Raw genomic sequence first — 26,217 nt, 5'->3', positions numbered from 1 at the left:
CGTGAAAATGGCCATACTGCCCAAAGTAATTTACAGATTCAACGCTATCCCCATCAAGCTACCAATGACCTTCTTCACAGAACTGGAAACCAAAAGAGAGCCTGCATAGCCAAGTCAATTCTAAGGAAAAAGAACAAAGCGGGAGGCATCACACTACCGGACATCAAACTATACTACAAGTCTACAGTAATCAAAACAGCATGGTACTGGTACCAAAACAGAAATATAGACCAATGGAACAGAACAGAGGCGTCAGAGGCAGCACAACATATCTACAACCATCCGATCTTTGACAAACCTGATAAAAACAAGCAATGCGGAAAGGATTCCCTGTTTAATAAGTGGTGTTGGGAAAACTGGCTAGCCATATGCAGAAAGCAGAAACTGGACCCCTTCCTAACACCTTACACTAAAATTAACTCCAGATGGATTAAAGACTTAAACATAAGACCTAACACCATAAAATCCCTAGAAGAAAACCTAGGCAAAACCATTCAGGATATACGCGTAGGCAAGGACTTCATGACCAAAACACCAAAAGCATTGGCAACAAATGCCAAAATAGACAAATGGGACCTAATCAAACTCCACAGCCTTCTGCACGGTGAAAGAAACAGTCAATAGAGTGAATCGGCAACCAACAGAATGGGAAAAAATTTTTGCAGCCTACCCATCTGACAAAGGGCTGATATCCAGAATTTACAACAAACTAAAACAGAATTACCAGAAAAAAACAAGCCCATTCAAAAATGGGCGAAGGATATGAACAGATACTTTACAAAAGAAGACATACATGAGGCCAACAAGCATATGAAAAAATGCTCATCATCACTGGTCATTAGAGAAATGCAAATCAAAACTACATTGAGATACCACCTCACGCCAGTTAGAATAGCGATCATTAAAATATCTGGAGACAACAGATGCTGGAGAGGATGTGGAGAAATAGGAACACTTTTACACTGTTGGTGGGAGTGTAAATTAGTTCAACCATTGTGGAAGACAGTGTGGTAATTCCTCAAGGACCTAGAAATAGAAATTCCATTTGACCCAGCAATCCCATTACTGGGTATATATCCAAAGGATTATAAATCATTCTACTATAAGGACACATGCACACAAATGTTCATTGCAGCACAGTTTACAATAGCAAAGACCTGGAACCAACCCAAATGCCCATCGATGATAGACTGGACAAGGAAAATGTGGCACATATACACCATGGAATATTATTATGCAGCCATCAAAAACGATGAGTTCACGTCCTTTGTAGGGACATGGATGAACCTGGAAACCATCATTCTCAGCAAACTGACACAAGAACACAAAATCAAACACTGCATGTTCTCACTCATAGGTGGGTGTTGAACAATGAGAACACATGGACACAGGGAGGGGAGCACTATACACTGGGGTATGTTGGGGGAGAGTTGGGGGGACAGCGGTGGGTGGGGAGTTGGGGAGAGATAGCCACATATAGGTGAAGGGGAGGAAGGCAGCAAATCACACTGCCATGTATGCACCTATGCAACAATCTTGCATGTTCTTCACATGTACCCCCAAACCTAAAATGCAATAAAAAAAATAAAAATAAATAAAAATAAAAAATAAAAAAAAAAGATTTAATGACTACCCTGCTGGGTTTCAGACTTTCCTGGGGATTGTAGCCCCTTTCTATTGTCCAGTTTCTCTCATTTGGAATGGGAGCATTTACCAATGCCTGTACCTCCACTGTATCTTGGAAATAACTAAATTGTTTTTGATTTTATAGGCTCATAAGTGGAAGGGACTTACCTTGTCTCAAATGAGACTTTGGACTTGGACTTTTGAGTTAATGCTGAAATTAGTTAAGACTTTGGGGGACTGTTGGGAAGGCATGATTGTGTTTTGAAATATGAGAAGGACATGAGGTTTAAGTGGGGCCAGGGTAGAATGAGATAGTTTGGCTCTGTGTCCCCACCTAAATCTCATCATGAATTAAAATTCCCACTTTCGGAAGAGGAACCTGGTCGGAGGTGACTGGATCATGGGGGCGGATTTCCCCCTTGCTGTTCTTGTGATAGTGAGTGAGTTCTCATGAGATCTGATGATTTAAAAATGTATGGTACTTCCCCCTCTCCCTCTCTCCTGTTGCCATATGAAGATGTGCAAGCTTCCCCTTTGCTTTCTGTCATGACTGTAAGTTTCTCAAGGCCTTGCGCAGCCTTGCCTCCTGTACAGCCTGAAAAACTGTGAGTCAATTAAACTACTCAGTCAAAAGTAGCTCTTTACAGCAATTTTAAAATGGACTAATTTATGGCAATTGTGAATGGGATTGCATTCCTGATTTGGCTCTCAGCTTGACTGTTGAAAGCTGGAGGCATGATGCTACCCAACTTCAAACTATACCGCAGGGCTGCAGTAATCAAAACAGCACAGTACTGGTACAAAAACAGATACGTGGACCAATAAAACAGAATAGAGAGCCCAGAAATAAGCTGATACCTATAACCATCTGGTCTTCAACAGCTGACAAAAATAAACAATGGGGAAATAAATATCTGTTCAATAAACACATCTGACAAAGGTCTAATATCCAGCATCTACTAGGAACTTAAACAAATATACAAGAAAAAGCCAACCCATTAAAAGTGGGCAAAGGACATGAACAGACACTTTTCAAAAGGAGATATACATGCAGCTAACAAGCATATAAAAAAAGCTCAACATCACTGATCATTAGAGAAATGGAAACCAAAACCACAATGAGATGCCATCTCATACCATCAGAATGACTATGGTGAAAATGTAAAAATAATAGGTGCTGGCAAGGCTGTGGAGAAAAAGGAGAGCCACTGTTGATGGGAGTAGAAATTAGTTCAACCACTGTGAAAAGTAATGTGGCAACCCATGAAAGCGCTAAGAACAGAGCTACCATTAGGCTCAGCAATCCCATGAATGGCTATATACCTAAAGGAATATAAATAATAAAGACATGCACATATATATTTATAGCAGCAGAAGTCACAGTAGAAATGACATGGAATCAACCTAAATGCCCATCAATGACAACTAGGATAAAGATAATCTGATACATATACACCATGAAATACTATGCAGCCATAAAAAAGAATGAGATTATGTCCTTTGCAGCAACAAAGCCAACTACCACATGTTCTCACTTTTAAGTGGAAGCTAAATCATGAGAACACATACACACATAGAGAGGAATGACAATGGAGCCTACCAGAGGGTAGCAAGTGGGAACAGAGAGAAGATCGGGAAAAATAACGAATGAGTACTAGGCTTGATACCTGCGTGACTAAATAACCTTACAACAAACCCCCATGACTTGAGTTTACCTATTTAACAAACCTGCAAATATATCCCTGAATTTAAAATAAAAGTTTAAAAAAACTTATTCCATTATAGAGAATATAAATATTAATATGGCAATCTTTAAATCCACTATAATGTTTGCTATTATCCAAGCCTCTTATTGTTCCTTTTTCTTCTCATGTGTTCTTTTTATTATTTTATATTATTTTATTATTTATGATTATACATTCTTATATGATTCTCTTAGTGGTTTTCCCAGAGATTACAACATGCCTTCTAGACCACTTAAATTCAATATAAATTAGAAATTTTACTACTTACTGAAATAGTGAAAGGAAGTTAGAACACTTTAACTCCATTTGCCCCCTTACCAAAATTACATATTATTGTCACAAATTTTAATACTCTTATAAACACGTAAGAGTTTATTTAATGTTTTTCCAATTTGCACGTATATTTATCCTTAATGCTCTTCATTTCTTCTTGCATCTCCAAACTTCCATCTTCGATAATTTTTTTTCTGTTTAAAGAGCATTCTTTTGTATTTCCATTATTGAGTGTCTGTTGGTGATTGGTTTCTGTTTTTGAAAAATACCTGAATTTCACTTTGTAATTTGGAACATTTTACATTAAATACAGAATATCATGTCTGCATTTACTTCATTTTAGCAAGCTGAAGATAGAATTCCATTGTAACAGCCTGACAGTCCTACTGTGGCTCCTTTTTCAGTAATATGTCTACTGTTTTCCTTTGGATAGCTTTAAGATTTTCTCATTGTCTTTGGTTTGCAGCAGATTTATTGTGGTTTTTCTAAGTGTGAATTTTATTCTGCTTGGTGGTAACAGTTTTTTCTGAATCTGTTGCTTGAGTCTTTTGTCAGTTTTGAAAAATTCTAAACCAAATATCTTTTCACGTTGTTTCTACTCTATTTTAAAATCCGTATTCTTCTGGTACTCCAACTACACATACATTAGATTTTTCAACATATCCAATATGTTTCATTTTTTTCAGTGTTCTTTATCATTTTATCTCTGGTTGCCTTGATATAGATTTCTTTTTAACTATCGCCTAGTTCTTCATTTCTCTCTTCAACTAGGTTGACCCATTTTAAAATCCATTCTTTGAGCTCTCAATTTCCATTAATGTAATTTTCATTTCTACAATTTCCAATGGACTGTTTATTGATAATTTTAGTCCCTGCTGAAAATCTCTATCTTGTCTTTAATCCCTTGAATATAATTATCTTGTTTTAGATATATATATCCGATATATTCTTTATCTGAACTTTATATTCATGTCTTTCTATTGTCTATTGTTTCTCTTGTTGTTTGGTGACATGTCTTTTGTGTGTGCGGTTATTTTTGATGGAGCAGAACATATTGCATATGAAAAATTGTAACAATTATTCGAGACTCTGCATTATATTATTTTCCTGTATGGAGGATTTACTTTTGTTTCTGGAAGGCAGCTAGTTATCCAGGAACACTAGCAATGCTTTATCCTAGTGCTTTAAAACTTTTGGCCTCAAGAACACTTTGCCCTCTTTAAAATTATTGAAGACCTCACGTAGCTTTTTTGTTTTCATATGGGCTTTATCAATATTACCATACTAGAAATTAAAAGATACCTTATTGATTTATATATTTTGAGACAAAGTCTTGCTCTGTCACCGAGGCTGGAGTGACCCGGGTATTTCAGCCTGTAGGATTTGCAGAGTCCAAGCCAACTGAGGCATAGATGGTTCCCCAGCACAGCATAGCTGTTTTGTCGATGCGGCTGTTTTGTCAATGCGTGGCCAGACTGGTTCTTTAAGTAAGACCCTGATGCATTCCTCCTCACTGGGTGGGTCCTCCCAGCTGAGCCCTCCAGCCACCCCCACCAGTGTTCTATGGCCAACAGAGTTCTAATTTCTCACTGGGATGGAGGGCCTGGAGGGTGAGGAGGGTCACTACCTTTGCTGCTTAGGCGCCGCAGCAGATCTAGCTTGCAGGCTTAGAGAGCCCAAACTGATCAGGGGCTGAAGGGATCCCCCAACACAGCACAGCTGTTCTACCACAATGCAGCCAGACTGCTCTTTTAAGAGGACCCTTGATCCCATTCCTCCTGACTGGGTGAGACCTCCCAACTGGGGTCTCCAGCCACCTCCTGTAGGTGCATTTGGGTGGGCAACAGGTCAGTACCCCACTCTACAATGGAGCTTCCAGAGAAAGGGGTAGGCTGCTACCTCAATGGTTTCATAGCCTTCACTGGTGCTACCTCCAGGTACTGGAAAAACCAAGGTGACTAGGGTCTGGAGTGGACCCCCAGTAAATTGTAGCAGCCCTACAGAAGAGGGGCTGGACTTTTAAAAGAAAAATAAACAACAAAAACAAGAACAACAACAACCATAACAAAAAAACAGAAACCGCATCCAAAAGTCAACAAGCTCAAGGATCGGAGGTCAATAAGCCCACAAAGATGAGAAAGAATCAGCGCAAAAACACTTAAAACTCAAAAACCAGAGTGCCTCCTTTCATCCAAATGACCACAACACCTCTTCAGCAAGGATTCTGAACTGGGCTGATGCAGAGATGGCCGAAATGATAGAAACAGACTTCAGAATATGGATAAAAATGAACTTCAGTGAGCTAAAGGAGCTCACTGGAACCCAAGGCAAGGAAGCCAAGAATCATGATAAAATAATGCAAGAGCTGACAGCCAAAAAAGCCAGAATAGAGAGGAACATAATTAACCTGATAGAGCTGAAAAATACACTACAAGCTGAAAAACAATGCAATCACAAGTATTAGTAGCAGAACAGACCAAGTGAAGAGAAGAATCTCAGAGCATGAAGACTGTCTTTCTAGAATAAGACAGGCAGACAAGAATAGAGAAAAAATAACAAAAAGCAATGAACAAAAAACCTCCAAGATATGGGATCTTGTAAAGAGACCAAAATCTACAACTGACTCTGACTGGGGTACCTGAAAGAGTAGGGAAAAATGGAACCAATATGGAAAACCTATTTCATGATATCATCCAGGAGAATTTCCCCAACCTAGCTAGACAGGCCAAAATTCAAATTCAGTAAATCTAGATAACCCCAGTAAGATATTCCATGAGAAGATCACCCCCAAGACACACAATCATCAGATTCTCCAAGGTCAAAATGAAAGAAAAAATGTTAAGGGCAGCCAGAGAGAAAGGCTGGGTCACCTAAAAAGTGAAGCCCATCAGACTAACAGTGGACCTCTCTTAGCACAAATCCTACAAGCCAGAAGAGGTTGGGGGCCAATATTCAACTTCTTTTTTTGAGACCAAATTTTATTCTTGTTGCCTAGGTTGGAGTGCAATGGTGTGGTCTCAGCTCACTGCAACCTATGAGTTCCTGGGTTCAAGCGCTTCTCCTGCCTTGGCCTCCCAGTAGCTGGGATTACAGGTACCCACCGCCATGCCTGGCTATTTTTTTTGTATTTTTAATAAAGACAGGGTTTCACCATGTTGATGAGGCTTATCTTGAACTCCTGACCTCAGATGATCCACCTGCCTCAGCCTCCTAAAGTTCTGGGATTACAGGCATGAGCCACCGCGCCCAGTCCAACATTCTTAAAGAAAAGAAATTCCAGACCAGGCGAGGTGGCTCACATCTGTAATCCCAGCACTTTGGGAAGCTGAGGTGGGCAGATCACTTGAAGCCAGGAGTTCAAGACCAGCCTGGCCAACGTGATGAAAACCTGTCTCTGCCAAAAAATAAAAAAAATTAGCTAGGCATGGTGGCACATACCTGTAGTCCCAGCTACTGAGAGGCTAAAGTGGGAGAATCACTTGAACCTGGGAGGCAGAGGTTGCAGTGAGCCAAGATAGCGCCACTGCACTCCAGCCTGGGCAGCAGAGTGAGACTCTGTCCCCCCTGCAAAAAAAGAAAGAAAGAAATTCCAGCCCAGAATTTCATATCCAACTGAACTAAGCTTCAGAAGCAAAGGAGAAATAAGATTCTTTTCAGACAAGCAAATGTTGAGGAATTCATTACTACCAGACCTGCCTTACAAGAGACCCTGAAGGACTAAATAGGGAAGGGAAAAACTGTTACCAGCCACTATTAAAACATACTGAATCACACAGACCAGTGACACCATGAAGCAACCACATGAACAAGTCTGCAAAATAACCAGCTAGCATCATGATGACAGGAAAAAAAGGAAAAGAAAAAAGCAGGGGTTGCAACCCTAGTTTCTGACAAAACAGACTTTAAAGATTAAACAAGATAAAGAAGGATGTTACGTAATGATAAATGGTTCAATTCAACAAGAAGACCTAACCATCCTAATTTCTCTCTTATAGAATAATCTTTACTTTTTAGTTAATTCAATGATAAATAACAATAGTTAATATTTTTTAAGTGGTTACTCTGTGTCAGGCACAGCCATGGGTACATGAATGAACTATTTCATTTGTTCTTCACTACAATCTTGTGAAGATAAGTATTATCACTATTTTACAGGACAGAAAACTGAGTTTTAATGAAGTGAAATATACCTACCCAAAGGCACACAGCTGTTAATTTTTAGGGTGGATTTTAAACCTGAATGTGTTAATTAAACTTTGTCAACATTATAATGCTATCATATTTTTGAAATGTATACTATCATACAGTGTAACATTTACAAAATGCCTTTTAATGGTATAAGCATGCTGTACACCAAAGTCAGTTTCCTGGTTTTGATATTTTACTATATCAGATGTAACAAACTGCAGAAACTAAGTGCAGGTTATAAGGGGCCATTCTGTACCATTCTGTCAACTTCCTATTAGTCTATAATTATTTAGAAGATAAAAGGTCACTAAAAACTTACATATGGTATGCTTCTATTTATGTAAAATTTTTTAAATGGCAAAATACGGAGATGGACAACAGATTAGTGATTGCTAGGGATGATGGAGGGAGAGAGAGATGGGTATGTCTTGTAAGTTAATACCACAAATCTTTATGGTTGTGAAACAGCTTTGTATCTTGATTATGATAGTCATTATACGAATTTATACATGATAAATTGCATAGGCCTCCCCCGCCACACACACAGGTGTGTATATAAAACTGGCAAAATCTCGGCCGGGCGCGGTGGCTCAAGCCTGTAATCCCAGCACTTTGGGAGGCCGAGGCGGGTGGATCACGAGGTCAAGAGATCGAGACCATCCTGGTCAACATGGTGAAACCCCGTCTCTACTAATACAAAAAATTAGCTGGGCACGGTGGCGCGTGTCTGTAATCCCAGCTACTCAGGAGGCTGAGGCAGGAGAATTGCCTGAACCCAGGAGGCGGAGATTGCGGTGAGCCGAGATCGCGCCATTGCGCTCCAGCCTGGGTATCAAGAGCGAAACTCCGTCTCAAAAAAAAAAAAAAAAAAAAAAAAAAAAAAAAAAAAAAAAAACTGGCAAAATCTGAAAAAACTCTGTGTATTACACCAATGTCAGTTTCCTGGTTTTGTTACCATATTATTTGTATGTAAAATATTACCATTGGAGGAAACAGGGTGAAGGGTATAGGAGACCTCTTCTTACTACATTTGAAACTTCCTGTCAATCTGTAACTATTTCAAAATAAAAAGGTAACATAATTTAACAAATACACCAAAACGCTTCCCAAAAAACAGCTTCAAACAAATGTTGGTTTATCATAATATTGTAAAGTAACCAGTTAGAGTGAATTGTTTTCATTAGGACTTACTGGTTTTTTGCAATAGAACCAAACTTGTCAAGACTGTAACACTGAAGAAAAGCAATGGAGGGGCAATAAGTACAAATTGCTTCGAGAGCCAACTAAAGGCCAGGTGTGGTGGCTCACACCTGTAATCCCAGGACTTTGGGAGGCCAAGGCAGGAGGACTGCTTGAGACCACGAGTTTGAGACCAGCCTGGGCAACATAGGGAGACCACATTTCTATGTTAAAAAAAAAAAAAGTATTAATAATTAAAAAAAATATTTTTAAGTCAACTGAAGTTCTGATTGAAGTATTTGGAATTCAGGGAAGTTTTCCTCTTTTGAGGAAATTATTCCTTTTTTCTTTTTTTGGTTAAGGTTGATTTCACCAACTTTAAGATCCCCCCAGGGGAAAATTGCATATATTAAACAACACATGGAAAGCAATAATAGCTAAACTTACCTGGCTATTACTACCCACCAGGCATCAGTTTATGTAATTATGCCCATAAACACATTTTAAGCTCAGAATACTCTGCTGCAGATTTTTTGATATTTCCATTTTATTGATAAGGAGAAAGCGACAGAGTTGTTTCACAGTAATGTAGCAAGTTGTAGAGAGTTTCTGCTATAGCTAAATTTCCAGACATCTTTTAAGTCGCATACTTGGGGCTTTTACACAATTTCTTCAATTAAAAGAATATTATCTTAATTATCGTCATTAGTATTAGTTTGACGGACTATTTGCTTTATTTACTGGACCATTCGCTCATCTGCTTTATTTTGCTCACAAGGCAGAAAATATAAGAAGCAATAATATTTTGAAAAGTGTGCTTTTTTTTCCTTGGGTTCAAATAACAACAGTTAACTGAGAGAAAGAAAGAGTAGGAAATTTAGAATTTGAAACCAAAGGGAAGGAACTGAAACCCAGTTTCTCCAACATGTATATGATAACAAAAATAAGTGATCTTTGAAGACCTCATCTTTAAACCCTAATCTTTGATATTATTTTTATAACCCGAGTGCCGTGACACCACCTCTGGGACAACACCTTAGTGGGGAAACGGATAGATGCGTAAGACAGAAAGGGTAGGGGAAGAATGCAGTCAACTTACAGGAACTGCTGGCGTGACACAGGCTGGCAAGCACGAGAACTTCCGGAGGCAGCCAAAGGCGCCAGCGCAATGACTTCTGGGAAGCCGCCGAAGCGTGGGGCGCGAGGACTTCTGGGAGTCAGCTGGACGCTCGTGTGGAGCACTTCTGGACGGTAGCACTTCTGGACGGTAGCACACGGTGTCACAGCAGTGGGAAGCTCGGTGACAAGCCCTGTAGTCCTGTGCGATGGCCTCTCGATACGACAGGGCGATCACTGTCTTCTCCCCAGACGGACACCTTTTTCAAGTGGAATATGCTCAGGAAGCGGTGAAGAAAGGATCCACCGCGGTGAGGGAGCAACTCCCGGACCATCCTCCCCCAACCCCCGCCCCGCCGCGCCGTTACTTGTTGAGCCATCGTTACCCCACTGCCCAGCCCACCGCTCCAGCCCAGGAGCTGAAGAGCAGAGATTCCCACACTTGTGAAAATGACTTTGTCCTTTTTATTGAGGGAGATAGACTTCTGAGATTTGGGCCTGAAGTGGCAGAGTAGAAGTTGGTAGATTTTCCTGAATTCTGCTGTGTAACTGCCCCTGTTTAACGGTAGCTGCAGGCACAAAACTAGGGTGTGTATGTGTAGGGACGTTAATGCTGTGATTGGCAATAGGGAAAGAAAAAGCTTCGAATCTGTAACAGCTTACCTGAATGCTCGTTGTCCAGTTCCTTGGTAGTTCAAAGACCCCTGAAAAGCTAACAGCTGCTTCATGTTGGGAACTATTTTTTTTAATAACAATTATGATAATAAATAAAAATTGGCCACACCTGCTCCCCAAATGCGGACTAAATCAATATAAAATTAAACTCTTGTTGATGAAGAAATAATTAAAAACACAGTTCAAAACACACGCGTTAAAAATATCCCAAAATTGTCTCAATATTTCACAGTCTTTTAGAGGCCCAAAAGCCCAAGAACTTTCACTTTTTTGGCTACTTAAAAAAAAAAAAGTTGAAAGTTCCTTGAGAGATTATACCCTACTTTAGATTTATATATCCACATTACCGAAAAAGTTACAAATACTCAGGAGTAATACTGCTGCCAAGTTTTAACTACATTCAATAATTTTAGTGATTTATAAAAACTAAAGAGGACAAAAGTGCCCTAGTGACCCGAGATCTATTACCCCAAATCTTCTAAGTCCTAGACTATGAATTCAAAGGATCAGATTTTTTTTTATTCTTTCAAATTTCATGAGCATGTTTGTTGTTTATTTTGGAAATTGAGACAGTAGCTATGAGAATACGCAGCACATTTCCAAGCCTAGCAGTGTCTGTATTTTCTAACTTCCAAACCAACTTTGTTAAAGAAGGAAATAATTCACTTTCATAAATCTAACAGATGTAAGTGGTAAAAAAAATAAATAACACTAGAAGAAGAATCATTTTAAAAGTATTTTTCTATTTAATTGGGCCCACTAGTTTCACTTCTGTTTTACAAGTAATTTTTTTAGAATTATAAATTTAAGGAAAGCCTGATGTAGCTTAAACCAAAAGGGTACCATTTTGATAAAAACAAAAAGGTATATAATCCCCAGCATGGCATGTAGCATATGGTTAGAAAATAATGCCCAAGTTTTAGAGCCTAAAATAAAGGGAGTAATAGGAGAAGACTGGGGTGTAATAAGAAACCACATTGGCCGGGCGCGGTGGCTCAAGCCTGTAATCCCAGCACTTTGGGAGGCCGAGGCGGGTGGATCACGAGGTCAAGAGATCGAGACCATCCTGGTCAACATGGTGAAACCCCGTCTCTACTAATACAAAAAATTAGCTGGGCATGGTGGCGCGTGCCTGTAGTCCCAGCTACTCAGGAGGCTGAGGCAGGAGAATTGCCTGAACCCAGGAAGCGGAGATTGCGGTGAGCCGAGATCGCGCCATTGCGCTCCAGCCTGGGTATCAAGAGCGAAACTCCGTCTCGAAAAAAAAAAAAAAAAAAAAGAAACCACATTGGCTCATTTAACATGTTTTAAGAGTGCTGTAGAACTGATTGATAGTTCCTTTGTAATGAGCAGTAAAAGGGTAAGGATATAAAAGTACCTATAGTGGGCATTTTTAAAGATACATTGGAAGAATGAGACACTTTTGTCTCAGAATTCTGAAATTATAATTTGCATGTTTGCATGGAGTTATTCATTGTGTTTCCTTGAGGGTGCTATGACCTTTTACATAGGGTAAAGTTTTTTAATGGCACTTGATTATTAAAATATGTCACAAAATATTCTATCTATAAATGAAAATTAATATTATGAGTTATAAATAAGCCAAGGTTGACCAGATTTGACCAGTATGTAGATGTGATATTATTTAGTAATATAAAAGTTATATGGGCCACAATTAGAGGCTTTATGTTCTACTTCCTTGTTGATGATTATCTTATAGCATGAAAGAAGACAAGAGGCTTGTTTTCTTTTTGCTTTAGTTCCCTTTTCTGTAAATGCAAATTTGTTTGAATAACATTTTGGAGAAGTAATACCTTTCTTCTTAGGGAAAAGAAATGAATCCTTCATAATATTCCCATTAAACGATAAGATTTATTATCATTCCTCATTTTGTCCTTTCTGTGACCCCAAACTGTTATTAGCTCTGTATTTCCTACTTTATCAAATCTCAGCTCCACAATCTAGCCATCAAAGCCTTACATAATCCTATCCACCCTCTTAATTTAGGAGGCAGCATCTTAGTTTCACTAATATATGTTTCTGCCTACAGAGAGGGGAGAGAGGAAAGGGGAAAACACCTTTCTTTCTGCTGCTCTACATCTTATTTATCCTTTAAGAATCTCTGCACATTTGTCCTCTATAATGAAGTTTTCTCTGATCCACTCAAGTCATCTTGCATCTTTGTCTTTTCTGAATGTATAATCTTTTACAGTATTGGACAAGATTTGTACACATAATATTGTACAGTATTTACTATTTGGCGTGATATTTTCTTTATTTTCGGTTATATTTAATAATCTCACACCAACTGGATAGTACGATCTCTGAAGAACTAGATGGCATAATTCCTTTTCTTATTTCTACCACACAATATACAGTAGAGGGACTAGGAAGGCAGTAACTACCATTTAAGTAATACTTTCACCAGGCATTTTGTGTACATTATCTAACATTAGGGACATTGTTTAATCCCCTTTTATTATATGTGAAACTGTGATTCACAGGCATTTATAGCTTGCTGAAAATATCCAGGTGGAGAGTGATGGAACCCCTAGTTATAAAGAATTTCTCCAGTTCCAAAGCCCCTACTCCTTGCATTGTAGCTTGAAATTTGTTCAATAAATGTTTGTATATTTATTAGCTGCCATTGTCATGAATGTAGAAATCAGATATGTATCATTTAAGGCAATTAACTTCACTAAGCTTCAGTTTCTGTAACAATAAATAGGCATCAAAATAGTCCTTGCAGCTGGGCGTGGTAATTCATGCCTGTAATCCTAGCACTTTGGGAGGCTGAGGCGAGCAGATCACTGGAGGTCAGGAGTTCGAGACCAGCCTGGCCAACATGGTGAAACCCTATCTCTACTAAAAATACAGAAAATTCCCTGGGCATGGTGGTGTGTGCCTGTAATCCCAGCTACTCAGGAGACTGAGGTGAGAGAATTGCTTGAACCCAGGAAATGGAGGTTGCAGTGAGCCGAGATCATGCCACTGTACTCCAGCCTGAGTGACAGAGTGAGAATCTGTCTCAAAAACAAAACAAAAAAAATTACGCTTGCTTCATAGGTTTGATGTGAGTGCTGAATAAGATAATAATGCATGTTAAGTATCTTACACAGAATCTGGTTCACAGAAAGTACTTAATAAATTGTAGCTATTATTATTTACTATTGTTTGTTTTCTCTTTTTTCTTCAATTTTGTCTATGGTGCTTCTCACACATTTATTATTTCAAGACATTTTTGTTGAATATTTACTTATGGTAAACGTGATGCTGGGTCACATACAAGATAGATAGCATCATGTACAAGATAGATTCAGTCCCTGTCCTCAGAGAACTTACTTTCTATCAGGAAAGTTAGATAATTACATAAATAATCCTAACAAAACCTGAATGAGTATTAGACATTATAAGAAACCCAGATGTTGAGGAGGTCCCCCTGAAGAAATAATATTTAAGTGGGTATCTGAAAGATGAGAGGTTGTCAAGGGAAGAAGTGGAAGGGGAAAGAGTGAAGAGTATTTTTGACAAAGGAAATAGCTTCTGGGAAGGCAAGCAGAAAAAGACAGCTATGTTCTATGAACTGAAAGGCATTCAGAATTGTTGAAGCAATGGAAAAATAAAAATAGATAAAGCTAGAAACTGGTGCCAGGTCATGGAATGCCTTTAAACCATGTAAGTAAAGATACACTTGGTCCTGAATAAGAGGCCTTGAAGTGTTTTGATGTGGCTACTGTCATTCTCCACATTATTGCTTTTCTGTCCTTCTATTAACAGACTGCATTTGTCCAACCAGAGTTACTCACATGACCTAGGTAGAATCATTCGTAGTTTCCATCTTCCTGGCCATGGTGATGAGCATATCACTCAAATCTAGCCAACGATAAGTTCACCCTTACAACTCTTCTGACTAGAGACAGTGGTAGCTTTTCTTCTCTAGGAGAACTATTGGAATGTGAGTCCAAGGTTCCTGGTGGTCATGTTTTTACTGTACAGAGAAAGCCTTTCCGCATTAGGAAAACAAAAAGTCAATATACAAAGAGTACATATTAAAGTCCCTAGATCCTTTTATCTTATATCTAACTCTGTGCTGTGTTGATTTGCTTAGTGACAAATGGTCCCTATGTAAGCTTTAAGTAAAGGAATGCAACATTCAGACTTTATTTTCTTCTTCTTTTATTTTTTTGGTCTTCGTTTCATTTTCCACATATTTCCCAGGCTAGCTATGGTCAGTGAATTGGATAAAATCAAGACTAGAAACAGGCAAACCAGTTAGGATTCTGTGGAAATAATCTAGATGATAGATGATAACTAGCTTTTACTAGACTTGGGGGAAAAGTGGAAATAAGGCAGATTCCAGAGAAACATTAAGGAGTATATGTGTTACAATTTAATGATTATATGAATGGTGTTGACAGACGTATTGGAGAAGGAGGAATACAAGTTGGTGTCCCTGTTTCTGGATGTGCTCCTAAGTAAATGGTACTGCCATTTACTTAGAGAATGTAAAGCACTAAGTTTTGGGGGAAGATAACTGTTTTGGACTTACTGAGGTTGAGATGCTTATGGAAACTGTAGTAGACAAACTTTGAAATGGCCTCCAGTGCTCCCTTCTAGTGCTCATGACCTTGCATAACCTTCCTCCCTTGGATGTGGGCTGAACTTAGTGACTTGCTTTTAAGGAATGGAATAGATGAAAGTGACAAATGTCACATCGGGGATTAGGTTGCAAAGAAACAGTGACTTCATTTTATTTATCCTTACTTGCTGTTTCGCTTACTTTGGTGGAACCCAGCTGCTATGTTGAGCTGCCCTCTGGAGGGCCCAATGAGGCAGGCAACTGAGGGAAACATTTGTTTAAAACCTAGTAGGGAACTGAGGTCCTTAGTCCAACAACCCAGGAGGAACTGAGTGTTGCCAACAATAATATGAGTGAGCTTGGAAATGGATCCTTCCCTGGTTAATCCTAGAGGTGCATGCAGCCCTGGTGGACAACTTGATTGCAGCCTTATGAGAGACCCTGAGCCAGAGGACTTAGCTAAACTGTGTCCAGATTCCTGAAGAGAGACTGTGAGGCAGCTGAAAAATACATGTTTGAAATTTAAGAGATTGATCTTGGCTGGAAATAATAATGTTGAAGTGCATTCTTTCTCTCCCCTGTTTAAAACCTATATTGGAGGTCAAGTAAATGAGTACTCTTGAATACCCTTCTATGTTAAATAAGACTAAATATAGACTATAGACTATGCAGAAGATAGCCTACAACTGAACCTTGAGGGACCTTAATGACCTGTGTAATTACCTTGACTAAACTCTGAGAGAAGAGGGAGAGAAACCAGGTTGTTGTGGGCTGAGGGATGATGATAAATATTTGGCTTGAAGAGCTTGAAAGAAAAAAGGTGGGATTAAAGTGGAATTGGTCTTTTAAAATGTTAAGATAAAAGAGACTAACATAGGTTTCCTTCTCCTTGTGGAACTTCTCACTTTGTTTGCATAGTGTTTTTCTGATCTCACTTGTTTATCTGTGTCTTCTTATAGCTTACTGAGCTTTTGAAAGATTGTTATTTTTTAATTCTTTATCAAGAAATTCATAGATCTCCATACTTTCTTTTGTTCCTTTGGTAGTATCATATTTCTCTGATTGTTCATGATTTTTGTGGCCTGGCATGGATGTCTGCATATTTCAAAAAGAAAGCACCTCTTCAGGTTAGCTTCAGCAGGAAAAGTTGTTCACTAGTTGGCCAGTCCAGAGATTTGGGATGGGCCTGCCACTAGAGTCCTCAGGCAGGCTGGCCTGGCATCACAGGTGCCAACCTTGCACCAGGGTTCACTTGAGTGGGCCTGGAATCTGGGTCCACAGGAGAAGGCCTGGAGCTTGGATCATGGGGTCCATGGTAAAGTCATATACTCACTTTACTCTCCTTACCGCACGTGGATTTAACCCATCACCGCTATGACTGCCGTCACTCATGGATTCACCAAAAATTTGCTAAATAATTATCATACTTTTTTTTTTTTTTAACCTTGAGTCTCCCTCTATCCCCAGGCTGGAGTGCAGTAGCACAATCTCAGCTCACTGCAAGCTCTGCCTCCTGGGTTCAAGTGATTCTCCTGCCTCAGCCTCCTGAGTTGCTGAGAGTACAGGCACCTGCCACCATGCCCAGCTAATTTTTGTATTTTTAGTAGAGACAGAGTTTCACCATGTTGGCCAGGCTGATCTCAAACTCCAGACGTCAAATGATCTGCCCGCCTCGGCCTCCCGAAGTGCTGAGAGTACAGGTGTGAGTCACCGCACCCGGCCTTATCATATTTGTTTTTATTAGACTTTCTTAAATGTTTATACAGCTCATATTTATTTCAGTGTTTAATATTAGAAGTGTTTTAAGTCTTCAGAAGTTTTGCAATGTTTTTGTGACTAGAAATATTGCATATGAATCTAACTCCTGTTTATATCAATCAGGCTGTGGTAAATTGGTTTCATTATACTTCATTTGCTTATAGTTGCAATTTTCAAGAACCTATCAATGACGTTAAGTGAGGACTTATTGTATTTAGATAGCGCTTTTTTAGGTGTATTAGATTAGGACACTTGTAATTTCAGCATTGGTAGTATTTTCTTTGCAATTTCTACCTATTTGTCTTTTTTGCTTTGAGTCTGGGGGAATGGATCTCCAGTAAGCCTATACCTATGCAGCTGTTTTCTAGAAGTTTACTTTTCTCATTTTTATTGAATATTTAAGGAGAAGTCATTTCCCCTAAGTCATATGTTAGAATAACTTGGTTTTATATATAAAACTGACATCTGAATATGTATGTATTTTAATGACTTGACAGGTTGGAATTCGAGGTGCCAATATAGTTGTTCTTGGGGTAGAAAAAAAATCTGTTGCCAAGCTTCAAGATGAAAGAACTGTGAGGAAAATTTGTGCCCTTGATGACCATGTCTGCATGGCTTTTGCAGGTATTTATGGACCTACATACAATAATGATGCATAGTGTCTTACTGCAGTAGGGCAACACAGTTAACCTCAGTGCTGCAGTTGTGCTATATTTATAAAACATATGAAGTTGTTCTATAAACAATATATCCTATGTTTTAAAGCAAATACTAACTTTGTAAACCAGGATTTTTGATAATGAGTTTTGATAAAGTATAAATGTTAAAAGATATATATTACCTTACTTCGAAATTTAGGTAGATGTTTTCTTTTCAAAACTTTCTATTTTGAAATAATTATAGATTTAGAAGAAGTTACCAAAAACATAGAATCTCTCCTTTAAACAGTTTCCCTAAATGGTAACATCTTCAAAACCAGAAAATTCACATTTGGTGAGAGTGTATTCAGATTTTACCAGTTTTACATGCATTCACTTGCATGTTCAGGTACATGTGTGCAGTTTTATTACACTAACCACATGTGTAGATTCATGTAGCCATCACCACAGACAAGATAAACAACTCTTCCATCACCACAAGGCTACTTCATGCTATTTCTTCTCACCATCTCTTATCTCTGGAAGCTACTATCTATTCTGCATCTCTATAATTGTGTCATTTTGAGAATGTTATATGGATAAAGTCATATGATATATACCCCTTTCATATTTCTTTTTTAGTTAGCATAATTTCCTTGCAGTTCACGCAAGTCGTTGCATATATCCATTCCTTTTTATTGCTGAGTAGTATTCCATGGAATAAAGGCACCAGTGGGTTTGTTAACTCTCCTATTGAAGGACATTGGGTTATTTTCAATTTTTGACCATTATAAATAAAGCCTCTAGAATATTCATTTACAGATTTTTGCAGAAAGTAGGATTTCATTTCTCTGGGACAAATTCCTAGGAGTACAGTTGCTGGATTATATGATAACCCATGCTTAGTTTTATGAAACACTGCCAGTTGTATTCCACAGTGGCTATACTATTTTAAATTCCAACTAGGAATATATGAGTGATTCATTTTCTCTGCATTATCAGCATCTGATAGTGTTGCTTTTCTTCATTTTTTATATTCTTATATATGTACAGTGATGTCTAATTGTGAGTTTAATTTCTATTTCCCTTATGGCTAATAATTTTGAACTTATTTTAATGTGCTTATTTGCCTCCATACAGCAAATAAGACATTATCTTTTTTTTTCTTGTCTTCTAATGGATTTCTTAACTAGAATTTTCTATTGAAGTTTAATACCCTCATTCAGGCCACACATGATGGTGCACATCTGTAGTTGCACCTACTCAGGAAGTTGAGGCAGGAGAATTACTTAGAAGTTTGAGTCCAGCCTGCGCAACAGAGCAAGATGCCATCTCTTAAAAAAATAAAATAAATAAAAATCTCATTCAGAGAAACAAAAATGCTTTTATTGTACTGTCTTTAAAAATGAATTATCTTTCCACAAAACAAGTCTTAGAAAATATAAAAACATTGACGCATCCAGGCATGGTGCCTCATGCCTGTAATCTCAAAACCTTGGAAGGCTGAGGCAGGCAGATCATTTGAGCCCAGGAGTTTGGGACCAGTCAGAGCAACATGGTGAAACCTCATCTCTAAAAAAATAGAAAAATTAGCTAGACATGGTGGCATGTGCCTATAGTCCCAGCTACTTGGGAGGCTGAGATGGAAAGATCCATTGAAACCAGCAGATTGAAGCTGCAGTGAGCTGTGATCATACCACTGCACTCCAGCTCAGGCAACAGAATGAAACCCTGTGTATTAGTCCATTCTCACATTACTATAAAGAAATACCTGAAAAAAATAAACGAAAAAAAAAAAAAGAGAAATATCTGAGACTGGGTAACTTATAAAGAAAAGATATTTGGAGGAGGATCCAAGATGGCTGATTAGGAACAGCTCCAGAGTGCAGTTCCCAGTGAGAACAGTGCAGAGGGTAAGTGCTCACCACATTTCCAAACAAGTTTTCACTGTCCACAGACCAGGAGATTCCTAGACCAAAAAGCACCTCAAGTTTTCAGTGCTGAGGTTTCAGCCAGGTCAGCACACAGAAACTCACATAGGTCTGGGCAGCCATTTCGACTAGTGCCTGGAACGCCTGGGAGACAGAGTGCCCATTCAACTGAAAAGGGCGGGGCTACGACAGGGAGCCAGGTGATCTGGCTTGCTGGGTACTACCCCAACAAAACAATCAATCTGAAACACTCTGGATTGAGAGTTTTGCCACAAGCACAGCTGGACCCAGGACAATCCAGCTCAGTGCGGGGAAGGGCATCCCCCATTACCGAGGCAGTCCGCCAATGCCGAGACAGTTCACACAGCAGCTGGGCAAAGCCTGCGGCAGCTCAGCAACACCTCTCCTGGTGGACTGTGACTAGACTACTCTGTGCAGGGCAGGGCATCTGTGAAAAAAGGCAGCAGCATGTCAGAAACTTATAAATAAAGCCAACTTTCCAAGGACAGAGCACCTGGGAAAAGGAGTGGTTATGAGTTCAGCTGCAACAGACTTAAAGGTACCTGCCCAGCAACTCTGCATGGAACAACGGAGCTCACAGCACAGCACTTGAGCTCCTATAAGGGTCAGACTGTCTCCTCAAGCAACTCCCTGACCCCCCTATACCCAAAGAGACACCTCATAAAGGAGAGCTCAGGCCAACATCTGGCGGGTACCCTTCTGGGACAAGGATAGCAGAGGAAGAAACTGGTGGCAACCCTTACTGTTCTGCAGCCCCCACGCATGATCCCCAGGCAAGTGGGGTCTGGAGTGGACCTCCAGTGGTCCTGCAGCACAGGAGCCTGACTGTTAGAAGGAAAACTGAGAAACAGAAACAAATAACTTCATCGTCAACAAAAAGGACGTCCACTCAGAGAACCCATCTGAAAGTCACCAGCTATACAGACCACAGGTAGATAAAGCCACTAAGATGGGAGGAAACCAGCACAAAAAGGATGAAAACACCAAAAACCAGAATGCCTCTCCTCCTCCCGGGGATCACAACTCCTCACCAGCTAGGGATCAAAGATGGATGGAGAATGAATCTGATGAATTGATGTAAACAGACTTCAGAAGGTGGGTAATAACAAACTTCTCAGAGCTAAAAGAACATGTGCTAACCCAATGCAAAGAGACTGAGAATCTAGAAAAACGGTTAGATGAGATGCTAACTAGAATAAACAGCTTAGAGAAGAATATAAATGACTTGATGGAGCTGAAAAACACAGTACAAGAACTTTGTGAAGCATACACAAGTTTCAGTAGCTGAATTGACCAGAAGAAAGGATATCAGAGATTGAAGAGCAACTCAGTGAAATAAAATAAGAAGGCAAGAATAGAGAAAAAAGAGTGAAAAGAAATGAACAAAGCCTCAAAGAAATATGGGATTATGTGAAAAGACCTAATCTACATTTGCTAGGTGTACCTGAATGTGATGGAGAGAATGAATCCAAGCTGGAAAACACTCTTCAGGATGTTATCCAGGAGAACTTCCCCAACCTAGCAAGCCAGACCACCATTCAAGTCCAGGAAATACAGAGAACAACACAAAGATGTTCCTCAAGAAGAGCAACCCCAAGGCACATAATCGTCAGATTCACCAGGATTGAAATGAAGGAAAAAATGCTAAGGGCAGCAAGAGAGAAAGGTTGGGGAACCTGCAAAGGGAAGCCCATCAGACTCACAGTGGATCTCTCAGCAGAAACCCTATAAGCCAGAAGAGAGTGGGAGCCAACATTCAACATCCTTAAAGGAAAGAACTTTCAACCTAGAATTTCATATCCAACCAAACTGAGCTTCATAAGCAAAGGAGAAAGAAAATCTATTATGGACAAGCAATTGCTGAGAGATTTCGTCACCACCAGGCCTGCCTTACAAGAGCTCCTGAAAGAAGCACTAAACAAGGAAAGGAACAACCAGTACCCACCACTCCAAAAATGTACCAAATGATAAAGACCATTGACACAATGAAGACAATGTGTCAACTAACAGGCAAAACATCCAGCTAGCATCAAAATGCCAGGATCAAATTCACACATAACAGTATTAACTGTAAGGTTTGTTCTTGGGTTCTTGCCATGTTTAAAATGAAGAAACTGAGGCCAGCACAAAAATAATCCAATGCGAAGGAATTTATTCAGGTTCCCGGGTGAGGTTCTGCAGTCCGGACAGGAGGGGCTGGAGAAGTCACATGGACTCCTCTCAGACAGGGGGTTTTATAGGGAGTGAAACAGCTCAATTGGTTGTGGGAGAGCAAGACTGCTATTGGGTAAGTTACAAGGCTTGACCTAGGACTTGGCTTCTTGTTGGTTGGAATTACTCAGCTGCTATTGGTTGTTAAGACTCGGCTGCTATTGGTTAGCAAGAGGGTAGGGTTACCGCACCTTGTTTGCATACTGGGCTCTTTTAAGGGAAGGTCAGGCTGTGCGAGCATGGGAGAAGGGAAAAAGCCTGAGCATGTCTGAGCTTGCCCGAGCTCGTCCAGGCTTGTCCGAGCTTTTGAAAAGGGGCAGGGGGGTGCATCCGTGCTCCTGGCGAGGCAACCGGCCTTACATTAACCTTAAATGTAAATGGACTAGATGCCCCAATCAAAAGGCACAGACTGGAAAATTGAATAAAAAGTCAAAACCCGCCGGGCGCGGTGGCTCACGCCTGTAATCCCAGCACTTTGGGAGGCCAAGGCAGGTGGATCACGAGGTCAAGAGATCGAGACCATCCTGGTCAACACAGTGAAACCCCGTCTCTACTAAAAATACAAAAAATTAGCTGGGCACGGTGGTGCGTGCCTGTAATCCCAGCTACTCAGGAGGCTGAGGCAGGAGAATTGCCTGAACCCAGGAGGCAGAGGTTGCGGTGAGCCGAGATCGCGCCATTGCACTCCAGCCTGGGTAACAAGAGCGAAACTACGTCTCAAAAAAAAAAAAAAAAAAAGTCAAAACCCATTAGTGTGCTGTATTCAGGAAACCCATCTCACGTGCAAGGACACACATAAGCTAAAAATAAAGGGATGGAGGAAGATTTATCAAGCAAATGGAGAGCAAAAAAAAAGCAGGAGTTGCAATCCTAGTCTCTGATAAAATAGAATTTAAACCAACAAAGATCAAAAGAGACAAGGGCATTACATAATGGTAAAAGGATCAATGCATCAAGAAGAATGATCCTAAATATATACACACCCAATACACAAGCACCCAGGTTGATAAAGCAAGTTCTTAACGACCTACAAAGAGACTTAGACTCCCACACAATAATAGTGAGAGACTTTAACACTCCACTGTCAGTATTAGACAGATCAATGAGACAGAAAATTAACAAGGATATCCAGGACTTGAACTCAGATCTGGACCAAGCAGACCTAATAGACATCTACAGAAATCTCTACCCCAAATCCACAGAATATACATTTTTCTCAGCATTGCATGGCACCTACTCTAAAATGGACCACATAATTGGAAGTAAATCACTTCTCAGCAAATGCAAAAGAACGGAAATCATAACAAACAATCTCTCAAACCACAGAACAATCAAATTAGGACTCAGAATTAAGAAACTAACTCAGAACTGCACAACCTCATGGAAACCGAACAAGTGGCTCCTGAATGTTGACTGGATAAACAATGAAATGAAGGCAGAAATAAAGTTGTTCTTTGAAACCAACGAGAACAAAGATACAACATACCAGAATCTCTGGGACACATTTATAGCAGCGTCTAGAGGGAAATTTATAGCAATGAATGCCCACCAGAGAAGTGAGGAAAGATCTAAAATTGACACCCTATCATCAAAATTGAAAGAGCTAGAGGAGCAAGATCAAACAAACCCAAAAGCTAGCAGAAGACAAGAAATAACTAAGATCAGAGCAGAACTGAAGGAAATAGAGACACAAAAAAATCCTTCAAAAAATCAATAAATCCAGGAGCTGTTTTATTGAAAAGATCAACAAAATAGACAACTAGCCAGATTAATAAAAAAGAAAAGGGAGAAGAATCAAATAGATGCAATAAAAAATGATAAAGGGATATCACCACTGACTCCACAGAAATACAAACTGTCATCAGAGATTACTACAAACAACTCTATGCACGTAAACCAGTAAACCTGGAAGAAATGGATAAATTCCTGGACACTTGCATCCTCCCAAGCCTAAACCAGGAAGGAGTTGAAATCTTGAGCAGACCAATAACAAGGACTGAAGTTGAGGCAGCAATTAATAGCCTACGAACCAAAAAAAGCCCAGGTTTAGATGGGTTGACAGCTGAATTCTACCACACATACAAAGAGGAGCTGGTACCATTCCTTCTGAAACTATTCCAAACAATACAAAAAGAGGGAATCCTTCCTAATACCAAAAAATTGGTATTAGGATGATGATGATGAGACCAACATCATCCTAATACCAAAACTCAGCAGAGACTCAACAAAAAAAAAAAATCAGGCCAATATCCATGATGAACATAGATGCAAAAATCTTCAATAAAATACTGGCAAACTGATTGCAACAGCACATCAAAAAGCTTATCCATCATGATCAAGTAGGCTTCATTCCAGGGATGCACAACTGGCTCAACATACACAAGTCTATAAATGTAATCCACCACATAAACACAACCAAAGACAAAAGCCACATGATTATCTCAATAGATGCAGAGAAGGCCTTCGACAAAATTCAACAGTTCCTTATGCTAAAAACTCTCAATAAACTAGGTATCGAAGGAACATATCTCAAAATTATAAAAGCTATTTATGACAAACCTACAGCCAATATCATACTGAATGGGCAAAAACTGGGAAGCATTCCCTTTGAAATCCAGCACTAGACAAGGATGCCCCCTCTCACCACTCCTATTCAGTCTAGCATTGGAAGTTCTAGCCAGAGCAATTAGACAAGAAAAATAAAATAAAGGGTATTCAATTAGGAAAAGATGAAGTCAAATTGTGTCTATTTGCAGATGACATGATTATAGATTTGGAAGACCCTATCATCTCAGCCCAAAATCTCCTTAAGTTGATAAGCAACTTCAGCAAAGTCTCAGGATACAAAATCAGTGTGCAGAAATCACAAGCATTTCTATACACCAATAACAACCTAACAGAGAGCCAAATCATGAGCAAACTCCCATTCACAATTGCTGCAAAGAGAATAAAATACCTAGAAATACAACTAACAAAGGATGTAAAGGACCTCTTCAAGGAGAACTACAAACCACTGCTCAATGAAATAAGAGAGGACACAAACAGATGGAGAAACATTCCATGTTCATGGTTAAGAAGACTCAGTATCGTGAAAATGGCCATACTGCCTAAAGTAATTTATAGATTCAACACTATTCCCATCAAGCTACCAATGACCTTCTTGACAGAACTGGAAAAAAACACCTTAAACTTCATATGGAACAAAATGAGAACCTGCATAGCCAAGACAATCCTAAGCAAAAAGAACAAAGCCAGGAGCATCACGCTACCTGATTTCAAGCTATTCTACAAAGCTACGGTAATCAAAACAGCACAGTACTGGTACCAATCAGGATATAGACCAATGGAACAGAGCAGAGGCCTTGGAGGCAACGCAACACATCCACAACCATCTGATCTTTGATAAACCTGACAAAATCAAGCAATGGGGAAAGGAGTCTCTGTTTAATAAATGGTGTTGGGAAAACTGGCTAGCCATGTGCAGAAAGCAGAAACTGGACCCCTTCCTGACACCTTACACTAAAATTAACTCCAGATGGATTAAAGACTTAAATATAAGACCTAACACCATAAAAATCCTAGAAGAAAACCTAGGCAAAACCATTCAGGACATAGGCATAGGCAAGGACTTCATGACTAAAACACCAAAAGCATTGGCAACAAAAGCCAAAATAGACAAATGGGACCTAATTAAACTCCAGAGCTTCTGTACAGCAAAAGAAACAATCATTAGAGTGAACTGGCAACCAACAGAATGGGAAAAAATTTTTGCAATCTACCCATCTGACAAAGGGCTAATATCCAGAATCTACAAAGAACTAAAACAGATTTACAAGGAAAAAACAAACAAACCCATCCAAAAGTGGGTGAAGGATATGAACAAACACTTTTCAAAAGAAGACATATGTGAGGCCAACAAACATATGAAAAAATGCTCATCATCACTGGTCATTAAAGAAATACAAATAAAAACTACATTGAGATACCATCTCATGGCAGTTAGAATGGCGATCATTAAAAAATCTGGAGACCACAAATGCTGGACAGGATGTGGAGAAATAGGAACACTTTTACACTGTTGGTGGGAGTGTAAACTAGTTCAACTGTTATGTAAGACAGTGTGGCGATTCCTCAAGGACCTAGAAACAGAAATTCCATTTGACTCAGCAATCCCATTACTGAGTATATACCCAAAGGATTACTAATCATTCTATTATAAAGACACATGCACACATATGTTCATAGCAGCACTGTTTACAATAGCAAAGACCTGGAAC

At 39.4% G+C, this 26,217-nt stretch overlaps 1 protein-coding gene across 2 annotated transcripts in view; it reads left to right on the top strand.

Annotated features, from left to right (window-relative positions):
- The first annotated feature begins 10,336 nt into the window (after positions 1-10,336).
- Positions 10,337-26,217, top strand: part of PSMA8 (proteasome 20S subunit alpha 8) — a 58,283-nt gene continuing 42,402 nt past the window's right edge. For both annotated transcript variants that reach the window (XM_012447208.2, XM_012447207.3), the window contains exons 1-2: positions 10,337-10,438; positions 17,637-17,763. In XM_012447208.2, the coding sequence (XP_012302631.2) occupies positions 10,337-10,438; positions 17,637-17,763 (229 nt within the window). The remainder of the gene's footprint in view (positions 10,439-17,636; positions 17,764-26,217) is intronic.

Source organism: Aotus nancymaae, unplaced genomic scaffold (genome assembly GCF_030222135.1).
Source record: "Aotus nancymaae isolate 86718 unplaced genomic scaffold, 86718_ANA_hifiasm-v0.15.2.pri h1tg000020l, whole genome shotgun sequence".
Taxonomy (NCBI): Eukaryota; Metazoa; Chordata; class Mammalia; order Primates; family Aotidae; genus Aotus; species Aotus nancymaae.
Note: the sequence above shows the minus strand (reverse complement) of the source record. Positions and strands in the feature narration are given on the sequence as shown.